At 31.6% G+C, this 22,197-nt stretch overlaps 2 protein-coding genes across 11 annotated transcripts; one reads left to right on the top strand and one right to left on the bottom strand.

The window, feature by feature from the left end:
* Positions 1 to 713: 713 nt before the first annotated feature.
* On the bottom strand, positions 714 to 10,529 carry LOC130976970 (pentatricopeptide repeat-containing protein At3g29230-like). 10 transcript variants are annotated; one of them, XM_057901949.1, is made up of 14 exons: positions 5,652 to 8,261; positions 5,355 to 5,511; positions 5,070 to 5,268; positions 4,571 to 4,864; positions 4,184 to 4,301; positions 3,699 to 3,898; positions 3,470 to 3,575; positions 3,251 to 3,390; positions 2,672 to 3,161; positions 2,362 to 2,494; positions 2,052 to 2,165; positions 1,859 to 1,937; positions 1,707 to 1,779; positions 714 to 1,282 (listed from the first exon to the last, which is right to left on the bottom strand). In XM_057901949.1, exon 1 carries the CDS (start codon positions 7,803 to 7,805, stop codon positions 5,964 to 5,966), a length of 1,842 nt encoding a protein of 613 aa, XP_057757932.1. In that variant the 5' UTR covers positions 7,806 to 8,261; the 3' UTR covers positions 714 to 1,282; positions 1,707 to 1,779; positions 1,859 to 1,937; positions 2,052 to 2,165; positions 2,362 to 2,494; positions 2,672 to 3,161; positions 3,251 to 3,390; positions 3,470 to 3,575; positions 3,699 to 3,898; positions 4,184 to 4,301; positions 4,571 to 4,864; positions 5,070 to 5,268; positions 5,355 to 5,511; positions 5,652 to 5,963. The 10 variants fall into 10 exon arrangements, with proteins under 10 accessions (XP_057757932.1, XP_057757929.1, XP_057757934.1 ...); XM_057901946.1 differs by having other exon boundaries at positions 1,882 to 1,937; XM_057901951.1 differs by having other exon boundaries at positions 2,077 to 2,165.
* A 3,992-nt stretch (positions 10,530 to 14,521) lies between these two features.
* Positions 14,522 to 17,028, top strand: LOC130973512 (chorismate mutase 1, chloroplastic-like). The gene is made up of 6 exons (XM_057898073.1): positions 14,522 to 14,864; positions 15,183 to 15,387; positions 15,604 to 15,690; positions 15,851 to 15,994; positions 16,130 to 16,222; positions 16,595 to 17,028. Exons 1-6 carry the CDS (start codon positions 14,683 to 14,685, stop codon positions 16,838 to 16,840), a joined length of 957 nt encoding a protein of 318 aa, XP_057754056.1. The 5' UTR covers positions 14,522 to 14,682; the 3' UTR covers positions 16,841 to 17,028.
* The last annotated feature ends 5,169 nt before the right edge of the window (positions 17,029 to 22,197 follow it).

The following is a 22,197-nucleotide window of genomic DNA, read 5'->3' as shown; positions in this document are numbered from 1 at the left end:
GTATTTCGATCTAGTACGCTATTCTCTTCTCAGTCAAATTATAGTTTTTTTTTTTCCTTTTTTCTTTAAATTCAACATTTTAAATTATTAACTTAAAATTAATTGACTAAGAAAAAAAGTTTACATTTTGATATTCTTATTCATGTTAATTTATGAATGATCAACTCTCGGGGGCTTTCTATTTCAAAATACATAATGCATTTTAAATAATTAATTGAATTTATAGTTCTGATAGGATTAGCATTGATCCTATAACCTAATTAGAGAATTATACTATAAATAGGAATATGATGTAATAGAAATTCTACTTTCTCTCTTGGCCCTAAACTTAGGAATTTCTCTTCTATTCTCTTTGATTCTCTATTCTTTGATAAAAATTCATATCAAGTTGGCACATATTATTTTTGAGCCATTTACAGCAACATACGAATAAATAAAAGAAATAGTTTAGAATTTCGCATAAAGTTAGAATGACTCGTTTGAAAAAAATTCATTTTAAAAATTAGACTTGAATCATACTTGTAATGCTATCGTTATCAATTGATTACATTATTGATTAGACTAAAAAAGCAATAAATAAGAATATTTATAAATGGTTGGAGATTTATCTAATTCAAATTTTTATAGCCATTATTAAACAAAATAAGCTAATGTGGTCAATTTTGCTGTGGAGGGTTTCTATTAGTCTATACTCTTTCGAAGATAATCATTTCTAAAAATAAAATGATACATGCATGCATATAGATTAAAATTTATATGGTGTAAAGAAATTCTTTACACGTGTAATTCATATATGATAATATACTACTCTGTACAAAGCCCCATACATTAACTAGGGGAGCAAAAAGTTAAGAACAAGTGGAACCTAAAATCTAATGGGAGACTTGATCAACATTTTCTCCCAACCAAACCATTATCTCCATTCTCCAGCACCAGCAACATAGTTTAGTGTTGTAAGTTGTACTCATAATCTGTTATTTGTTGTACAATGGATTTTAACTTCAAAAGGCATTTGTGTCATCAAAGGTGTAATTCCCCATGTACCTATGGTTAATACTACAGGAAAACTTCTGCATGAAGACATAAAGATTTAAGTTCCGATTCACCTGCCACCGGTATCGTATGTGCGAAATGGATTCACTTTCCAATCCATCTTGCCCTTCTCGCAAGTCATGACTGACGGGGTCGTTTTGGGTCAGGCTGATGTTCCAACCTATCCACTTTATCACATCTTCTGACAAACTGTTCAAGAGTTCTCTGCTTTGAACACTATTTTGATAATCTATTTTGCCATTTGAAACATAGCACATATATGAGTGCAGAGCGCAAAAAGGTTTTACAATAAAAGCAGCTAGTTAGAGACACGACAAGAGATATTGTGAGAAAAAAAGAAAGAAATCTCCATAAACAACAACGCTGCTTGCTTGTTTATACTTAAATAGACAAGAAAACTGCCAACCACATGCAGTGTTGAATAATACCAAAGTGACTAAGGCACAAGGACCATCAACATGGAAAAATATGTTCTGCCTGCGAAACAAAAATTTACTTTGCTATAACAGCTACTATATGGATGGAATCCCAAACACTTGACCAGCTTTCCCCCCAAAGAAATTATATAAGCCAAGCTCAATTCTCATTAACATAGAAAAATAATAACATCAGTATCCCAATTATAAAGAAAACGAAAATAGAAGAATTATTACCTGAACTTTATAATTAGATTTCTCCTAGAACCTTCTCTGCTTCTTACAAGGAAGAAAGCGGAACATCCATAACCTGCAAACTCAAAAATCTTTCAAATAACTAAGCCCTGAAAACAGCCAATCCAGAAAACCATGCTAGGATGAACACACACTTATTGCTGGAAGAGAGAGAGACCTTTCTTTTGCATTCCAAGTAGCTCTTGGAATTCTCCGAAAAGCAGAAATTATTACCTGCCATGAAACATAGCCTATAAAGCATGAGTATACAGGAACTTGTTCAAGGTCAATGGCATAGCCCCTAATTATGGAAAATTCAAATTTTTCAATAGAAATATAATTCAATACTCTTGATGAAGTTAGCATGTGAAACCAGGTCATATTGGAATTTCGCTGCAACATGCCCACTGGAATGGAGAAAAAGTTTGACAGAAAACTTCGGCAGTTCTTTAGAAGGCTCATCTGGTTACACATAAAGCCAAAATCCAAAGCAAATGCCAATAGATCAACAAATGATATTTCTAAAACCGGAAGAAATTACTTCTAAGTTTATAACTATTATTTTGTTTATGGTAGATAATAGAATTAGAGACAAGTAATACAGCCATGAACAATGACACTGAAACAAATGTTAAGGTTTTGAAGGAAAGAAGCATACTTTTTTCCTTGAGGCAAAGCGTCCACCTGGATTACAATACAAACACACTAAGAGTAGTTCTCCTTCCAGAAACTGAACCACAGGGTACAGGGAAGAATACTAAGACTGTAGTAGCAAACGTCTTTTGATTCTTCTGCATTATTTTGTTTTCTAACATTAAAATGAGGGATACACACTCATGAACAACACTTCAACAAAATTACCCACACACCAAAAGACAAATTTAACCCAACAAGAGCCAAAAGAAAAGCAAACATGAACAATACAAAATGGGAAACAATATGAAATGAAGAAAATATTAAAACTTTACCCTTTGAGGACGGGAATCGGAAATGGGGTTTGGTGGGAAGGGTTGGCAGAAGGTGGTTTTGGAAAATGGTGCTGTTGCTGTTGGTGCACATTGAATTGTTGAGAAGAAGGAGGTGGTAGAAGAGTCGCAAAGTCAAGCAATTTTCTGGAAAGCATTGCGTTCAAGAGAATCGAGTTCTTCCACGGTCATGTCCCAGTCATCCTCTACCTCCATTGTTGCCTCTCACAAATACAGCCCTTCGTTTTTGCGTTTGCGTTTTGTGTGTGTTGCACGAAAAATCAAATCAAATTCAACTTTCTTCGCCCGCTTTGCCCTTGATTTTCAAATTTTAATGACTTGCCTAATAATTATTTACATAACTTGGGCTAACGCTAAGTCTTTCTGTTGTATGTGCCACTGCCACCACCAATGCACGAATAACAGCAATAGTAGCTTCATGGGAGCCATCCTCAAGAAAAGCATCCATTTGAACCCGTATTTTGTCAACAATCTGAAAGATACCTCATTTGATCATGAATATGAAATGCATTGACATCACTATCTTTATAGAAACCGAGGAGAAACAAAAATAACATATACCATGTCATTTTTAAGTGTTGAGCCACAGCACCAAATGCATCTATACTTGCATACTTCACATTCAGGTTTTGATCAGATCCAAGAGTAATTAGGGCAGGCAAAACATGAGTTGAAGCAACCTTTGCATCAATATACGGGACCTATTGATGAAGACATTGATGTTATTTTCCACAATTATACGAAAGGTAACTAGAAACCAAGAAAAAAAAAGCAGCTTACAATAGCTTTAAGCAGTTTGGCGGCATTTATTTTCATGTTTACATTAGTGCTGACAACCATTTCCCACAGTATAGTAAATATCAAACCATGGTTTTCTTTGTATATGCTGCGTTATAAAGAAGCTCCATAATTATCACACACAAAAATTAATAAAGAAAGAAAGCTCCATGAGAACATTGGGTGAAAAAGTGCAATTATATTTGAATAATGTATGTGGTGGTATTCAAACCAGATGAAACGGATAGCATTGATAATCTCAGGAGAGTGCTTTGTTGGTGGATTTTCCATATGGTTTTCTTCTAGTAGCAGCTTCCTCAAATATTCTGCTAACAGTTCGTTTTCCAGGAGTACCCATAACACCAGCCAACAAAAGTGGTAAGACACACATCGTAGAGAGCCTATCAACAACAGCAGAACTTGGTCTCAAACCTGCAAGCGAATAGTCAAATACAAAACAAGTATTTGAACCTTTAGAGAGAGGAGATTCAAAAACCATTAAAAGAACGGATGGAACTAGGAAAATATGTCAAATCAGCATTATCCCCAACTGCTGTTAAAAATATAGGTAGCATTATGCATGTCATGTACGAATCCCCAAACCTTCCAGAAACGAATAAAAGAAACTGCATTTACACAATACTGATTAGCAGAAACTTGAACATCAATTTGAGCAAGAGCCACTCAAAACAATTGAAAAAAGAGAAGGAAAGTAACCTTTGAAATTTGGCTCCGAAGATTATCTTCTTTCTGTGGTAACATGCAAGCCAGCTTTATCAAATTAGGAAAGCATTCAACATGCTTCCATTCAAATGCATCCCATTCAACTGTCCCCCTAGCAAAAGCAAACCATGAAAGATGTAAGAAACTTTGACAGTGTGATTTGGACAAATTAGTCTTTCTTGTCTATGACTGTGAATAATGCATACAGATTGCAATCTGAATCAAGCATACTATTCTAGTGATTGTGAAAACATGACGTGCCACCTTTTTCCTTCCCTTTTTCGAGGAGGATGGGACATCAACACCCAAAGTCAATGGCATTGACTCTTTCAAATGTCCTAATTGTATTATGCCAAAGTAAACTCCTCTTGCTAAGCTTACCTGGCATACATTTCGAGCAATGAGGTAGATACCATAGCTTGTGTAGTTTCAGTGGTGTGCGAAAAGGGGCATGTTTCTATCACTTTCTGGTCTACCCAAGGAAGCAATTCCACCAGCATTCTTAAAAGAATATCTATATTCCAGCACTCTCTTTCACCCAGGACACAGAGATGTGATTCCGCAGACCCTTCAACCCCAGAAAGAGGAGGACAATGCTGGAACCAATTCCTTGAGAGAAGTTTCCACCACCACTCCTGATGGGTCACATACCAATTGAAACATCAACTCCTCCACCTATCAACAAAGAAAACAACAGAGAACTGTATCAACTGTTCAGCCTTAATTATTAGTTCCTTAAAATTTTTTTTTTATATTATGACAAGTGGAGAAGGCTCCATTCCTAGACCATGCTTATCAACTTGTTCTAGAGCTTATATTGTAGCCAAGTCTCAAGTCAGTAATCTTCATGATTGCCTCAAGCAAATTAAGTGAGGCTGACCTTGAAATATTTATCCATGTCTGGGAAAAGTGGAAGCAGCATAGCCAGATTACAAGCCGCAGCCTCTCGAACAACAACAGCAGAATTGCTGCACAATAGATAAATTAAGAGAATCCCGAATCTCAGGCCGTACAAATTCTGCAAGCTCTCCACATGATTGAGCAACAAGCAGTCGATGCTCCTCGTACATGTGACTGATCTAAGACATGACACCAAAAAACTGAAAAACTGGTTCCAAAATCAGAATGGAAAAGAAACAGGTTGAAAATTGAAGCAAGAATATACTTGTAAGGAACTTTGTTGAAACTAGAAAATTCCAATAGCTTCAGTTGCTTGTAACTCAGGGACTAGGGTAAGAAACTTTTAAGTGAATCACTTCAATTGAGTTGTTCCACTCATGAATATAACAGGATTTCACAGAGTCCATGAGTACTCTGCAAATCTGACACAAAAAGAGGAGACGGGGGATTGAGTGAGAGTTCTCTCAGGCACATATCCACAACCACAAAACATGCAGAATCAGATACAAGAAGCGCTCATACTAAAATAAAATAAGAGATAACATATAGCTCCAGAAATAACCTTATGCTCAAGTGAATGTCTCAAATCCGATCAATAATGCTCAGCAAGAATCGAATTAACAAGTGCAATTGAGTGGAATTGCCACTCAGTATATTATATTTGAAGAGCTTCTTCTTTACAACTACTACAAACTGTTCCCTCTCATTGGCTTTACAAACAGTGCTGCTGCTACTGTAAGCACAAGCTGGTCCCTGCATACAATTTCTCTGTTTTGCTAAACCACAAGCTGCAGCTGCAGCTGCGAAGTATATGATGACATCCTTACTTTTAATACAACAGCAACGTATGCAATTAAATCATCATATTCATTTCTTAAAAGTTAAAACTATAAGCATCACTTCGGCTGACGTAAGCCTTTGGAACATATCCAACCTGCCTAATGTCCTTTATCAATCTGTCAATCATTCTATATATATCATCTGATTTAGGGTGTGACTGATCAAATGCTGTAAATTCATGCACTTCCTCTTCTACCTCAATGGAACTAGCTCCAGAAGGCTTTTGGCTTCCTGTGTTCTTCATTTGCCACCTTACACTAGCAACATTCACCCAATCCCCTGCTTGAGCATAAATGTTTGACAAAAGGTTGAAATTTCCAGGATCCAGTGGTGCCAACTCAAACAAGTGTTCGCACACAGCTTTTGCAAGATCTACATCATTATGCATTCGACAAGCCCCCAAAAGAGTTCCCAAGACTATTTCATTTGGCTCCATAGGCATGCTGCGCACAAGCTGAAAAGCTTCCTCCAGGTGTCCGCCTCGACCAAGAAGATCAATCATACAACCATAGTGCTCAACTTGAGGAACAATCCCATGCACTTTCTCCATTGAATAGAAGAAATTACGCCCTTCATTGACAAGGCCTGCATGGGTGCAAGCACATAAAAGACCAATGAACGTATATTTGTCCGGTTCAAAACCCTCATGTACCATCCTCGTGAAAAGCTCAAGTGCTTTCTCACCACGTCCATGTATGCCTAACCCTTGAATCATGGAATTCCAAGACACCAAATCTTTCTTTTCAATCCTACTAAAGACACCAAGGGCAACATCCACACAACCACACTTCGCATACATATCGATGAATGCGTTCAACACCTTAGTGCTACACCTAAACCTCCGCCTCTCAACAGAAGCGTGAATTCTTTTCCCCAATGCAGCCATTCCAGACTCGGCACATGCAGCCAAAATACTTATCAGAAACCCATCATCAATCCTCATCCCAACTCCCTCCATCTTATCATACAACTTTGTTGCCTCATTAACAAGCCCCTTCTCAGCATACCCAGATATCATAGTGGTCCAAATCACCAAGTTCTTCCCAGGACACTTATCGAACAACATCCTCGCCATATTCATATCCCCGGCTCTACAATAACCCCAAACCATCGACGCCCATGACACAACATTCCTCTCGGGCATTCCCTCAAACATCTCAAACGCCTTCCCCATCTCCCCAGCCTTAGCATACCCATCCAACATGATGTTCCAACTAACCACATCCCTCTCAGACATTTCATCAAACACCTTGCAGGCTTTCTCAAACTCACCACCTCTCACCAACCCACCAATCAGAGAGTTCCAAGTCACCACATCCCGTTCCTCCATCTCCAAAAACAACCAAATTGCCGCATTCACTCCAGCACCCCCACATTTACAATACGAATCTATCAATGAGTTCGGCACAAATATATCACTCCCGTAAAACCCAAACTTCACCACATGTGCGTGGATCATCTGCACCATCCGAAAACAGCTATAACCGTCAAAAGATTTCAACAGACACGTGTAGGTGAAGCTATCTGAAAAAACACCGTTCCTCTGCATCTGGAAGAAGGTTTCAAATGCGATGGACGGGTGAGCCTTGTTTTGGGCCTGAGCTCTGATGAGAGTGTTGTAGAGGTGGGCGTTGGGGTTGGTTACGAGGTTGAATGCGTTGACGGCGGAGGGGAGGTGGCGGGAGAGGGAGAACGCGGCAACGAGTTTCGGTGCGACGTAAGGGTCTTGGTGGAGGTCGTTCTTGAGGACTTGAGCTTGGATTTGCTTCACGATGTTGAGGTTTGAGCAGCGGTGAAGGTCAGAGAGCTTTTCATCGAGAAGGCGGCGCGTGGAAAACCATGTGGGCGCACGCGCCGCCGCAGCAGGCAATTGCATCTGTCTCTGACAGTGACTTTGCAGTGAAAGGGTTTTGAAATGAAATGTCGCAAAACCCCTCGAATTATTCCCACCAGGGTTTACTATAAAAATATATTAAATTATTAAATATTGTTAATAAATTTAATATATTTTTATAATAAACGCAAAACAAAATTAACATAAAAGTTTTATTTACATTTGAAATTTTATAAAAACTGAAACAGAGAAAACAGAAAAGAACAAGGTTATGAAAACCGGATTGGTCATCGAATCGTTCTAGTCACTAGTTCATTGGTTTACTGGCGATTCAACCGCAAAAACTGTTTTATAATAAAATAATAAATAAATGCCCTAAAAAATACAAACATTAAAATATTATTCAAACTTTAATGTCTAGCATTTGCAAAACTCAGATAAATAGTGTAACATTTGCCAAAACTCAGATAAATAAAACTTTTTCACCATATCACCATATTTAAAAACTCATATATCCCACCTTAAACTAAGACAAATGAATTAGAGGCAATAAAATGAATTAGAGTTCAATTAATCATTGATGAATGACAATAAAATAAAGCTAGAGGCATAATACCTAATAGAAAAAATTGAATGACTTAGAATTAAAACAACAACACCAATTAAATTTAAAAATAAAGCAACACTACCAACAGGAACAATTGAAAGTAACACAGCAACAACACCAACAATTAAAACACAATAACACAATAAAAAATTCCCCAGCAGCAACAAACTTTTCCAAAGATTAACAAGGATTATCAAAATTTCTGATTTTGAGGACAATTTCAGCACAATTTTTTTCAGCCAGCAGACAGTAAAAGTAACAAAACAGAGTACATCACAGTACAACAGCAGTGAGCAAAGCTAATCATTCAAAGCAAGAACACAGAACAATACAAAGAACAAAAACAGAACTAAAATGAATCAACTAATCAGTAAGCATTCAATCCAAAACAGAGTAATCAATCATTCAATGATTCAAATTTCAATATGAGTAGCACTAGCAGAATCCCCAAAAAAATCAATGTTCTGATCAGAACTAAGAACAGAGAACGAATATTCATTACGGTGTCCAATCCTAATATCAAGTCTTCTACCACTAGCATACCCAGAACACAAAAACACAATAATCAAAACCAAGGTTCTGAAAACCGAACCGGTCATCAAACCGTTCTAGTCACTGATTTACTGGTTTATTGATCCAACCAGTTCAACTGTGGTCTAACCGAAAAAACTGTTTTATAATAGAATAATAAATAAATTATTAATAAACATTCTAAAACATAATTATAACCTAATATGAACTTTAAAATATCTTCCAAATTTAAAATACTACATCAACCAAAATCTAATATAACCTTTGATCTTATCAATTAATAACAATTTATTACTCATTCATCATTATATCCCTATTGAACTCATTAAGATTGTTACAAGAAATAAAAAAAAATATTCATTGAATTAACCAAACCAATAATAAATATTCAATCATCTACTTATCTAGTTAATTGAGTTAATTAAATTTATCTATTCTTTTATTGAATTAAAAACAAATTCAATTATGATAATTTTCATCAATACTAAGAATCAAATACTAAACTTAGAGCAACAAATTTAACTTACTAATAATTTTTAACAACAAATTCAACTATTCTAATTTTCATCAACCAAAAATTTAGCTCTAAAGATAATTTACAATAATAAAAAATTTAGCTAAGTGATTATTTCAGTAAGACAACAACAAATTCAAGGTCCACTGATGATAATTAGCAACAAATTCAACTCTATTGATAATTTTCATCAATCAACAAATTAACTCAATGATATTTTCAACAATAAATTCAACTTACAGCAAGGCGATTATTATTGAACTCATCAAAATAGTCATCATTGAATTAACCAGTTTGTTCTTTCCCTGATAAAAGACTGATTACATTGATCAAATCAGCATCATTTAACAAAAGATAGTAATATTTTCAATACACAGTATACCAATCACAATTTTAACAAAAATTAACAAACTTTCTCAAAGATTAATAAGGATTATCACTCAAGTAAATCCTCTTGAAGAAAACTTGAAAGTTGAAACCAAAAAATGATAGTCTAGCATAATGCTACTCAATGTAGTTAGACAGTTGCAGAAGTCACACAGTTTAGCAAATCATTATATCAGAAGGCACATCTTTAGACATGTACAATTCTCAGCAACAAAGTTCCAAGCAGTGAACAAAAAGAAATCCAAAATGCACTATCCTTCTCTAATTTACTCTCTTTTTTCTGGAATACCAAAAATGCTCCTGGCGTAATCCTCACTCCCTCTCTCTCACCCTCTCCTCTTCACATATTAATTAACAATTATTCAACCCATAACAAGTTCACAGATTATTCAACAATTATTGTTTTAAAAAAAAATTACCTAGAAGCTACAAGCATGGAACAGAGCAGAGCAGATCCTGGACAAGAGGGGGAGCAGCGCTGACCGGTGGAACAGAGCTTCGCAATGGAAGCAGAAGGAGAGCCCGGCGACTGTGCTTCCACTGCAGAAATGTTAGCTGCACGAGCAGGAGTGAGGGAGTGAGCTTTGAAGCTCCAACTTGCGATGGCGGCAGGAGCAGTCCGGTGGCTGTACGGAAGTGAGGGAGTGAGCTCGCTGCGTTGAAAGGAACAACGAGGTCGAGGGTGATAGGAGGGAGGAAGCGTGTGCTGCTGCTCCGTTGTAGTGAGTTAGGGTTGCTGGGTAGGGGTGTTCGCGATGCAGTTTGGATCGGTTTTGAGTCAAAAACTCATCCGATCCGAACACTAATTTTACTTGCGGTGCGGTTTGAATTGGATGATGTTTTAAAAAAAATCCGATCCGATCCGATCCAATTTCAAGCGGTTTGGATTGGATTGGATTTGCGGTTTTGTAAATTAAATAAATTAAATACATATAACAAGTCTTAACATCAAATTTTAAATAATTAACAATGACATAATAAGTCTCAACAATATCTTAAAAAACTAACGATAACATAACATAGAAATAAAATTATAGGTTAGTTAAAATAAATAATAAATAACATTTTGAACATAAACTATTTATTAAATAATAATAATACATGAATAATATAAAAATATATAATAAATTAAACATGTTATAAGTATAATTATAAATATAATAATAAAATAATAATATTATAGTACATTGTGTGGTTTGGATTGGATTGGATCGGTTTTGAAAAGTAGATCCAAAATCCGATCCGATCCAGCGGTTTGTAAAAAATAAAATCCAATCAGATCCAAATTAGTGCGGTTTTAATCGGTTTCGGTTTGGATTGGATTGGATGAGCGGTTTAATTTGGATCGGTTTAGATTTGAACACCCCTATGGGTTGGTAATGGTTAGGGGCTTAGTGGATCAGGTCACCAAACGGTAGCGTTTTTGGTCAAATTAAAAAAATCGGCTAGATTTCGGTTCGGTTCGATGAACCAATTTCCAACCGGTTTAACAGTTCAACTCCAATTTTCTATTTTGCGAGTTTGACATATGACTGAACCGTAATTTTTATCGGTTTGCGATTTGACCGATCGATTCAAATCGATTTTTAGAACCTTGATCAAAACTTTTGATTCTAAAACTAATAAATCTCTAAAGGGGAAAGTATCTTGTCCCCAATGTTTGGGATAAGTACCAAAATTGTCCCTAATGTTTCAATTGTCTTATTTAAGTTCTTAACGTTTTAAAACTGATTCAATGTTGTCTTGCCGTAAGAATCAGTTAACAGAATTGACGGTGGGACAAAATTGAAATGATTTTGAAATGTTAAAGGCTTAAATAGGACAAAAATGTTGGGAACAAAAATAATATATAGAAATAAATTTTAATTTACCCTTCAATAATATCAATTTTTTACTATACATCGTATTCAATTATTTGTTAATCACATCTAAGTAAATTACAATTAATCATATTACTTTCATTTAAAATAAATTAATTTTTTTTATAATTTTACTCTTAAAGATTTTTAGTTATCATGAAATATTTGTAAAATGACTATATATAAACTTGTACAAAAGAAAAAAATAATATATATACAATAAAATATAAATTATACTTTTTGTCTCTAATGTATCAAAATTCTTTAAAATTATAAAAAAATAAATTTATTTAAAATGAAAGTAATGTGATTAAGTATAATTTATTTAGATGTAATTAAAAAATAATTAAATACTATGTAAAATAAAATAAAATTAAATTAGATGTAATTAATATTATTAAAAGACAAAATTAAATTAAAATTTATTTTTATATATCGTTTTTATCCCTAATGTTTTCTTCATATTTAAGTCTCTAATATTTTAAAATTATATCAATTTTATCCCGCCTTTAATTCTATTAACATATCCTAACGACAACACAACATTGAGTCGAATTTAAATAGTAAGATTGAAACGTTTTCCTTTGAATACTCACTCATTTCAACAAAAACCAATGCATATCAACCCTCAAATTCAAATAAAGTTCACAATTTTAGAAACAAGTTCACATTTTGGTACACATTAGAAGAGGTGAAAATAAACTCAGTCCAACCAAGTTCATCTCCTTCCACTTTAGAATGCGGTCGTCGGCAACGTCGGTATACGGCCCTCTGCTGTGACAATCGAACACAAGACTTTTAGGACCAAAGGTTCCGGTGACGTGGAGGAGGCTCGTGGTGTGGAGTAGTGAGCAGAGAAGCCATTACCTTCAATCTGAGCAGTTTGGGCAGAGCAGCGTGTGATGGAGAGCAGACAAAGACTAGACGCGGACGTCGATCTCAAGGAAGAAGCTGTGATTGGTGATATCGTGAGAATGAACAGGGGTTGGAGATTTGGAGCACGACGACAACGCGACGTACAGCGGTAGTGCCTCACTCCTTGAGGCGGTGGTGGAGGTTAGATGGCTAGAGTTTGTTTGAGGACAAAACCAAAAAGCTCTAAACTTCAGGAGGAACGTGTGAGGAGAAGGGACTGGAACTCTGGGCAAGTGGGTAGAAAGGAATCTGGTTTCTCTTTTTAACTCCAAACAGCATCATTTCATCAAAACCGGCTGGTTACTGGTTCAATCCAACCGACTGATTTGATGATTTTTAAACAATTTTTGAAATTACGTTTTTTATGAATTTAATTTTGATCCACAACAAATTTGGCTAGAATGAAGTAACAGAATTCACTTTATCCCTGAAAAAAATAACTTATGCCACATATAAAAAGAAGGAAAATTCAGCCGCTCTCCTATATATGATTCAATTCTACCAAAACACTTAAACATTTGTCCTTCCAGTCGGAATGTTTTTTGTGTCAGCCCCTCCCTCTCCGAATCCGATTGCACCACCACCAAGACCGACCAGATTCGATCCAACTTATCAACCATCCTAAGGCTTTTTTGGTACAAAATGAATACTATATTGAATCATACATCACAACTTTAGAATAAAAATATGTTATTTGTATATTAAAATTAATTATTATGTATTTGTATATAAATATATGTAGAGTTTAATTTATTTTTAATATGTAGTTTATATTCTAATATATATTCAATTTTAATAATTAATTTTAATATATATATCTAATATAATTAGTAGAGTAAATGTAATAAAATAATATGCCATAAACATAACAGAATCTAGATGTAGAAATTGAATTAACAATTCTCTACCTTATACGAAAAACAAACAACAAAATCATATTTGAGGTTGACAATAGCAGCTGTAAAGAAAATAATTTGTTGTTGCTTGCTTAGTTTTGGTGAGTGACAACATTATTGACTCATAATTTCAAATATAAACAGCACACGTCTCAGCAACACCACCACTTGTGTTTTTAGCTTTCATCAGGTCTTCGTTTCTTGCACTCTACCTATAAAAATAAAAAGTTTCTATATATATACATATGACTACTTACGACACTTTATTTATACTTAAATTAAATACACTTGTAACAAAGTTGATGAGAACCCAAGATTGACAGCATCTTAACTAATTAAAGCTACTAAGATCCAAAATCCAATGCATCGTGGTTAAATATAAAATCTTGCACGTTTAGGTTAAAATAGTGACATGCTTTTTTCTCTTAATTAATGACTTCAAATTTAGAATTACAAGCTATATAAACCTTGGTATTAAAAGAATTTAATATATTAAAAAATCAAACTGTTACAATAAATACAATTTTTTTATAAAAATAAATACTCACGTATAATTATTTTTATATAAAATTCATATAATTTAAAATTTTTAGATAATTTAATTTATTTAACTAAATTTTTATCTAATAATTTTTATTAAATTCATATAAAAATAAATACACGTGAATTTGTGGGTTTTTACAAATCTGAGTTATTTTTTTTTGTTTCCCACGGTATCCCCCAACTCGACAGGTTAAGGACTAATTCGTCGCGGTACTGAGCTCCATTTAAGGGTTTGCCGCTGGCCAATGGGTTGCTGCATGCACAAGGATTCGAATCCTCGACACTTACTTAAGCTAACCACTAGACCAACTCAACTTGGTTCAAATCTCGGTTACTTAATAAATAAAATTGTGAGATTCCTATTATTTGGACACAGTCCAAAATCCAAATTGAACGGAATTATTATATTGTGTGTGAGAATTTCTTCGACTTAGTTGCTAAGTTTCAACAACTAATTAACACATATACCTAACTTTTCTTTTGTCCTAAAGCTGAAACATCACCAACCACCACGAAAATGCAGCACCCAAACTCAACTTAAGAAGTGTTCACACGCTCTTCCCACTTTTGTGTTTATTTTTGTTATTGAAGTTATTACATCTCTCTCTGTCTCTCTTTGAAACATCACTATTCTCTGTTGTTCCTTCTGTGTCATTTTCATATTGCAATGGAGGCCAAGATTTTAAGAGCTTTTATCTCACAACCTACTCTTCCTTTTGTCTCTGATTCTTCTTCTTCAGCATCTCTTGTTCCTTCTTGCAAGTTATCATTTCCCTCTAACCAAACCTCATCATGTTTTTCCAAAAAGCATGGTGGCCTTTCCTTCAAGGCATTTGCCTCATCAAGTGGGTGAGTTATTATGTATAGTACATACCCTTTAATTTGTTCATATGTTATTTGGATTTTGGAATCCATTTCATGCATGTTTGTTTCATTCATTGTGCTTGATTGCTGATCTGTCATGTTAACAAGTCATTAGCAATTATGTATTGAAATAATCTTAAATGTAGTTACAATTGTGCATGGAATCATTTAAACTCTTAGACCCTGTTTGTAACTCCAAACCATCATGCTTATTAAAGTTTTATGCACATGCCCCTCACTTTAATCTCCTTTTCTTTGTTCTTATCAAATTTTTAATAAGATAAGAGTATTTGTTATCTCTAGATTTGATGGGAGTGAAAAACTGAACCTAGATAACATAAGACACTCTTTGATTCGTCAAGAGGATAGCATAATCTTTAGCCTTTTGGAGAGAGCACAATACTTGTTCAATGCAGATACATATGGCCCTGATCCCTTCTCAGTGGATGGATTTCATGGCTCATTGGTGGAACACATGCTCAGGGAAACTGAGAAGCTTCATGCTAAGGTATGCAATTTAGCATGAAAGTAATTAACTTTATACATTAATTATGTATATAATTTAACTATGATGTATAGATAGTGTTTTAATTTATACTGTCATCTTATCATGTCTTTCATAATTGCATGACCATTCAATGGAAGCAGTGTTTGAAAATTAGTTACTTTTGCTAGTATAATGTAACATTATGTGATAATACGCGCATTTTTCGTTACATTGAAGGCAGGGAGATACAATAGTCCTGATGAACATCCTTTCTTTCCTGATGATCTTCCTGAATCAATTTTACCACCTATGCAATACCCTCAGGTAAGGATTATGTGTTAGAAATAAAATATCAAATAATGAAGTTTAATTTTTGCCCCTAAGGTTGGATAGAACTATATATGATTTAGTTGTTGAATAAATTTAGTTCTGAATATAAATTCAAACCAACATAAGCTTCTATTAAGTGTTTGTCACTGAATAGGTACTGCATCCCATTGCCATTTCAATTAACATAAATGAAAAAGTGTGGGACATGTACTTCAGAGATCTTATCCCAAGATTAGTTAAAGAAGGAAATGATGGCAATTATGGATCCACTTCTGTTTGTGATACACTTTGCTTGCAGGTGAGTGAGTAACTTATAGCTGATATAATAAACTATTGCATGATTCTGGAGTTAACATTTATCATATGTTATTTTATAATAAGCTAATTGTTAATGACATTGAAGACTTGAGATTTATTTGTGTTGTTACTGCAGGCTCTCTCCAAGAGAATCCATTATGGGAAGTTTGTAGCAGAGGCAAAGTTTCAAGCTTCTCCTGATGCATATAAAGATGCCATTAAAGCACAGGTACAAATTCTATATATGCAATTCTTCTTTATCTTTGTTAGGGAAATAGTACAATCCTATCTTTCTTGTGTCAATGTTAAATCCGTTTTTAATATTTTTAATGTTGCAAGTGTAAGGAGTAGTGAAATTAGTCCCACATTGAAGAAAATAAAGAAAAATGAGAAGTTTATAAGATAAAAAACGCATTAATTTGTTATTTTGAACGTAATTCTACTTTAACGAAAATTCTTATAAGTTATTAGAACATATTTATCACACCTAATAATGAATAAGGTGTGAATAACATATATACACAACACAACTTTGATTTTCTTTTTCTTTTTTATTTTTTCCCTAAAAAATCAACTTTGTTTTGTGTTATTGGGTTTGTAGGACAAGGATAGGTTAATGGAAATGCTGACATACACTGAAGTTGAAGAAGTAATTAAAAGGAGAGTAGAGATGAAAGCCAAAACTTATGGGCAAGAGGTGGCTATGCCTATAAATGATGCAAAGGAGCATCAAGTTGAGGCAGTATACAAAATAGTTCCAAGCTTAGTTGCTGAGTTATATGGTGATTGGATCATGCCATTGACAAAAGAAGTTCAAGTTGCATATCTATTGAGGAGGCTGGATTGATTATGGTGTGTCTTTAAGAAGAATCCTCTCATTGATTTTCACATACATTAATTTGTGATATTGTTGAGTTTAATTGTGAAAATTAAACTAAAATATGTGATGTAAAAAAATGGTTGCATTGTAAGATAAATTATATTATGAAAAATCATGTAAATAATGAATAACTAGATTTAAATTCCCGCATTGTACAGAATTAAGATTAATTAATTTTTATACATAAGAAACTATTTAATAAAAAAATCTTAAAAGTTAATATTAAATCTAAGTAAAATTATGAAGACTTTATACATTCTAGTATTTGAAGGAGTTCATTACCTAATATGCTTAGTAAACGTAAATATTATAATGTAAAAATAAAACTATTAGATACAATACAAATACGAATATAATATTTCAATAATTAAAAATAATATTCATGAAGCATGATATTTTACTTTTTTAACATTATTATTATGACTAGATAATATTAAAAATATAAATTATTTAAAATAAAGATGATATAAACGACAAAGATGATATATAATTGATAAACATAAATAGATTAAAAATAACAAAAAAACTTAAAAATATTATAAAAATTTTATATATTATAGTATTTTAGAATTTCATCACTCAACCTATATTAAACTTTTAATCATTGAGCTAAAAATATAAGATTAGATAAATAATAATATCTTTGAGATTTTTACTACAAATATATATTCAAAATGATGACTAGCATTAATCTGATCTACTTCGTGCCTTTTTCCTTTTGAGGAATATTTGAAAGCAATACATGCATGTGAGGCGAAAACTGTATGAATTTCATATTTGTCATGTTTGTCAGACGAGTATCTTTTAATATTAGAAGGTTAATACTTTTAGTACATAAAAGTAAAGGATTGACTAATTTTAATTTAAATGTAGGACAAAAATAAAAAATATTATATAAACTTTTTCTAGAGAGGAATTGTATTGAGTTTATAACATTACAAATCAAATATTGAATGTTAGAGGATATAACATTTAGGTCTAATTTGGGTAAATAATTTAAATAAGTTTTTTTGAAAAATGAACTTAAAATATAAGGATTTTTATTAAAAGCAGCTTATAAATAAGTTATTTTATGTTTAGTTTTTTAGTTATAAAAGTACTTATTTTAAAGTTGTAGCATTTGGATAAATAACGCAAAAGATAATTTTTTTTTATAAAAGAGAATGAATATTAAAATAACCATGATAACAAATATTTTCCAATATTAAATGTTGATTTTACATAACATAATCACTAATATTGTGTATGATATGATAGGTGAAAATAAAAAATAAATATAAAATGTGTGTCAATGTATATTTTATTGCTGTTTTTTATTTTTTATTTTTACTCCTATTAGAACTCTCTTCTCCTTTATTGAGGTCAAGAACTTGTTATAATTAACTATGAAAATAATAATAAGCTATAAAATTACATATGAAAAAAATAAAATTAAAACTGAAATTTCATACCACACTTGAATACAAATTTAATAATAAAAAATAGTGATAAAATGATATAAAAAAATTACTTAGAAGGAATATATGCAGTAAGTTGTTCAAATGTAATATTATCTGAAAATGTGGTGGAGGATCAATACTTCCATCAGATGTTTCATTACGTAAAAATGGTGAGACTTGAAACATTGCGTGAGAATGATGGTGGAAGGCCAGTGCTTCTAGCAGACCTTGTGTGAAAATGGTGATGAAGGGTCAGTATTTTTCATAGAGTCAAGAAAGAAAGTAGATTTTTTTGTTTTAAAATTAATTTTTTTAAGTAAGTGGTAGAATGACTTCTCGAGAAGTAAGAAGTCATATATTTCTACTTCTTCAAACAGCTGCAAATTAACTTTTTAGGAAGTTAAAAGTTTTTTTTTAAAATAGTGCCAAACACATAGATTGTGACTTTTTATAATCCAAAAGTTAAAAAAAAGTAGCTTCTGCTACTTCCCAAACGGGCTCTAATCATATGTGTTGATGTAATAAGAATATTAAAAGATATCTTTATGATGACTCATATTTCATTAAATAAAAAGTGTTATACTTTTTTATTAGTTAGATAAATTTTATTTTTTATTTTATTATATATTTTGTATAAATAGTTGAGAATTAAAATGATAATCTATTAATCAAATTAACTTATTTTTAAAAATTAAAAAAATATGAAAACTTGTAAGCTATTATTTTATTTATCGATTATATTTTCTGTACACATAAAATCAGTCATTATATATAAATACATATTTGATATTTCATAAAAAAATTATTATATTATTATAAACAAGTTTTGGTTATTGGTCAACTAGAAATTTAATCTTTCCATTATATCAAATTTGATTGTTTTAATACATAATTATTTAATTAAAAGAATATGTGAATTAATATTTATAAATATATATAGTTTTTTTATATTTTTCGTTTATTTATTATCTTTAATAATAATTCATTTTCTTAAGAGTATTATACTCTCATTTTTATTATATTTTATATAAATAAATGATTTTAAAAAGTATTGCACTCTTAATTTTGGTTGGAGCATGCCAGTCAATCTTTTTTAAAAATAAGCAAGTGAATAAATAAGTTGTTTAGATATAAGTAAATAAATTTTTATTAAAAAATTTATTAATACCATTGACATGATACTTATCCCCTTTCTTAAAATTACACAATTAATATGAGTAAACATAAATAAAACTAATATTATTTAAATATTTAAATTAAGAAGGATTAATTTTTTTATTTTTTAAATATCTTTCTTTTGCATGTATATATTCAAATAAAAAGAAAATATTATTCCTATTTAAAAAATGATTAAATACTTATTAAACTATTATATTAATTAAAAATAATTTATTATTATATACATTTAATAAAAAGACAAAATTAATTTTTGGTAAAGAAAAGACAAAATTAATAAACATGTAACATGTTATTGGTAATAGCATTGTAGTAGAACAGATATTTTAAATTCTTATAGAAATATAAACGGGCTGTTCTTCTTTCTTTCGAAGTTTTTACAAAGTGGATTTTGAGATGAGTATTCAAGATAAATACCAAGTTAATGAGGCCTTAACTCACATAATATTATGCCCCCTCTCTATTTTAAAGGTTTTGAATTTAATTATCGACTGCATTTGAGAAGGAGGAAAAAAATTGGTAAGTATATAAAAAGTGTGTGAATATGTATTATATTTGTATCTAAAATTGAAAATTATCCAATTTATTTAAAGTATCTAAAAATTAAAAATTGTCTAATTTACATGACCAAAAAATAAAAAAAGATAAATACCAAATCCCACCAGCATTTTCAATCCCATTTATTTATTACACAAAAAAACATCAAATCTATAAATCAAATTCAAAATCATTTCTCATTTCTTACTAGAAAAAAAAAAAAAAGAAACACCTTAAATGTCCACCACCGCGACAATTTAGCCATCTCGGCCAACTATTATCCTCAAAAGTCTAAAATTGACGGTGTGCACACAAAAAATCAATAAAAAAATATGTATGAGACCAGTTATAAGTTAATAAAATAAATTTAGCTATTAAATAAAAAAAGTTAGTAAATAATCTTATATTTTTCTTAACACAATATATTTATTAAAATTTATAGTTGAACAGGACATAATTAAACTGTGTTTACTAAAATTGAGCAAAAAAAATTGTAATTAAAAATTTATATGTCTCTAAAAGTAGTTATGATAAATATAATATGTTCTTGTATAAAAAAAATTGTCATAGTTCTTTTTAAAAAATGCATTAATGAGAATAATAAAAATTTTTTATTTATGAGTGAAGGGTGTTTTTTTATATAGTAATTTTTTATTTTAACAGTTAATTCATGTCTTCCTGAAAATTCTAGAAACATCCCTCATTATTTATGAAGAACAAAAATTTTGGAGAGGAAGTTCTAACGCAAGCTGACATAAAACTTAGTGAATAGTTTTCGTTATAATATTACATCATTTTTATTATGTGCTAATTGAATAGAACTTGAATAATAGACTTTGTATATGAATTTTTATGATGAATTTGTTAATTGAATAGAACTTGGTGAATAGATCTCTAAATTTGTTTTGGTGAATAAAACTTGGTGAATAAATATGTGGTAGAATTTGGCTTGTTATCTAATTATTTGCTTATCTTGGAGGAATATGTACATAATGCATAAAAGGCTTTCTAACTATGGCATGAGAATATTATGGCGGTGTAGTTATATATTTGTTGAGACATAAATTTTTTATTGCTAAAATAACAAAGAATCATGTGTGAATCTTTAATTCTTATCTTATGTATTTTTTGTTCTCAAAATAAATTTGTTTCGTACACACATACGTGCAGAATTTTATGTTCTCTAAAACTGAGATTTGGTATATGAAAAATTTAACTAATGTTAGGATAAGAAAGCTTTGGTAGATGACCATTTCCCCTATAAAGGCTCAAATTTTGAAAAAGAATATTATTTAATGTAATTTAACAATTTACCATCGCATACGCTTATAAATAGAGGCTTTTGTCTCAGAGAAACATAATAACAACAACTAAATATTATTCTCTCTTTCTTTATACACATAACAATAATAAAAGCAAATGCTATTTTCTCTTTCTTTACTTTTTATACTCCTTTCTATCTTTATATATATATATATATTTATGCAATTCTCTTTCTCTTTACTTTTTATTCTCCTTTCTATCTTTGTATATATATATACATTACAACATATAATATTATTATATATATAAATTATTATTGAGCTAATTATTTTAATACTAGAGTCTTCTATTTATACATTTTTATTTTATATATATCTTTTATTTTACAAAACGTTATCAGCACGAGACTCTGATCAAATTTTTAAGAAGACTCAGGTAACAATTTTTCATTATGTCGAAGCTCTCTCATCTTGAATTCAATGCTCTTGATATATCTGGAAACAATTATTTATCATATGGATACTAGATGCTGAAATCCATCTTGATTCAATGGATCTTGGAGATACCATTAAGGCTGAAAATAATGCATCCCAGAAGGATAAAGCTAAAGCCATAATTTTTCTTCGTCGTCATCTTGACGAAGGATTGAAAAATGAATATTTTACATTAAAAGATCCTGCAGATCTTTGGAAAGACCTTGAAGAAAGGTATAATCATCAGAAAACAGTGATACTTCCTCAAGCCCGATATGAATGGACGCATTTGCGTCTACAAGATTTTAAATCTATAAATGAATATAATTCTACAATGTTTCGAATCACCTCACGAATGAAATTGTGTGGGAAAAAATAACTGATCATGATATGTTGGAGAAAACTTTTTCAACCTTCCATGCCTCGAATGTGCTCC

Source organism: Arachis stenosperma, chromosome 4 (assembly GCF_014773155.1).
Source record: "Arachis stenosperma cultivar V10309 chromosome 4, arast.V10309.gnm1.PFL2, whole genome shotgun sequence".
NCBI lineage: Eukaryota > Viridiplantae > Streptophyta > Magnoliopsida > Fabales > Fabaceae > Arachis > Arachis stenosperma.
The sequence above is the reverse complement of the archived record's forward strand: the minus strand, read 5'-3'. Positions and strand labels throughout refer to the sequence as shown.

Bases quoted from the DNA above. Each gene is read 5' to 3' on its own strand.
- LOC130976970 (XM_057901945.1), bottom strand. From the start codon at position 7,805: ATGCAATTGCCTGCTGCGGCGGCGCGTGCGCCCACATGGTTTTCCACG.
- LOC130973512 (XM_057898073.1), top strand. From the start codon at position 14,683: ATGGAGGCCAAGATTTTAAGAGCTTTTATCTCACAACCTACTCTTCCT. The intron at 15,388-15,603 runs GTATGCAATTTA...GTTACATTGAAG, and splicing joins CTGAGAAGCTTCATGCTAAG to GCAGGGAGATACAATAGTCC. The intron at 15,691-15,850 runs GTAAGGATTATG...GTCACTGAATAG, and splicing joins CACCTATGCAATACCCTCAG to GTACTGCATCCCATTGCCAT.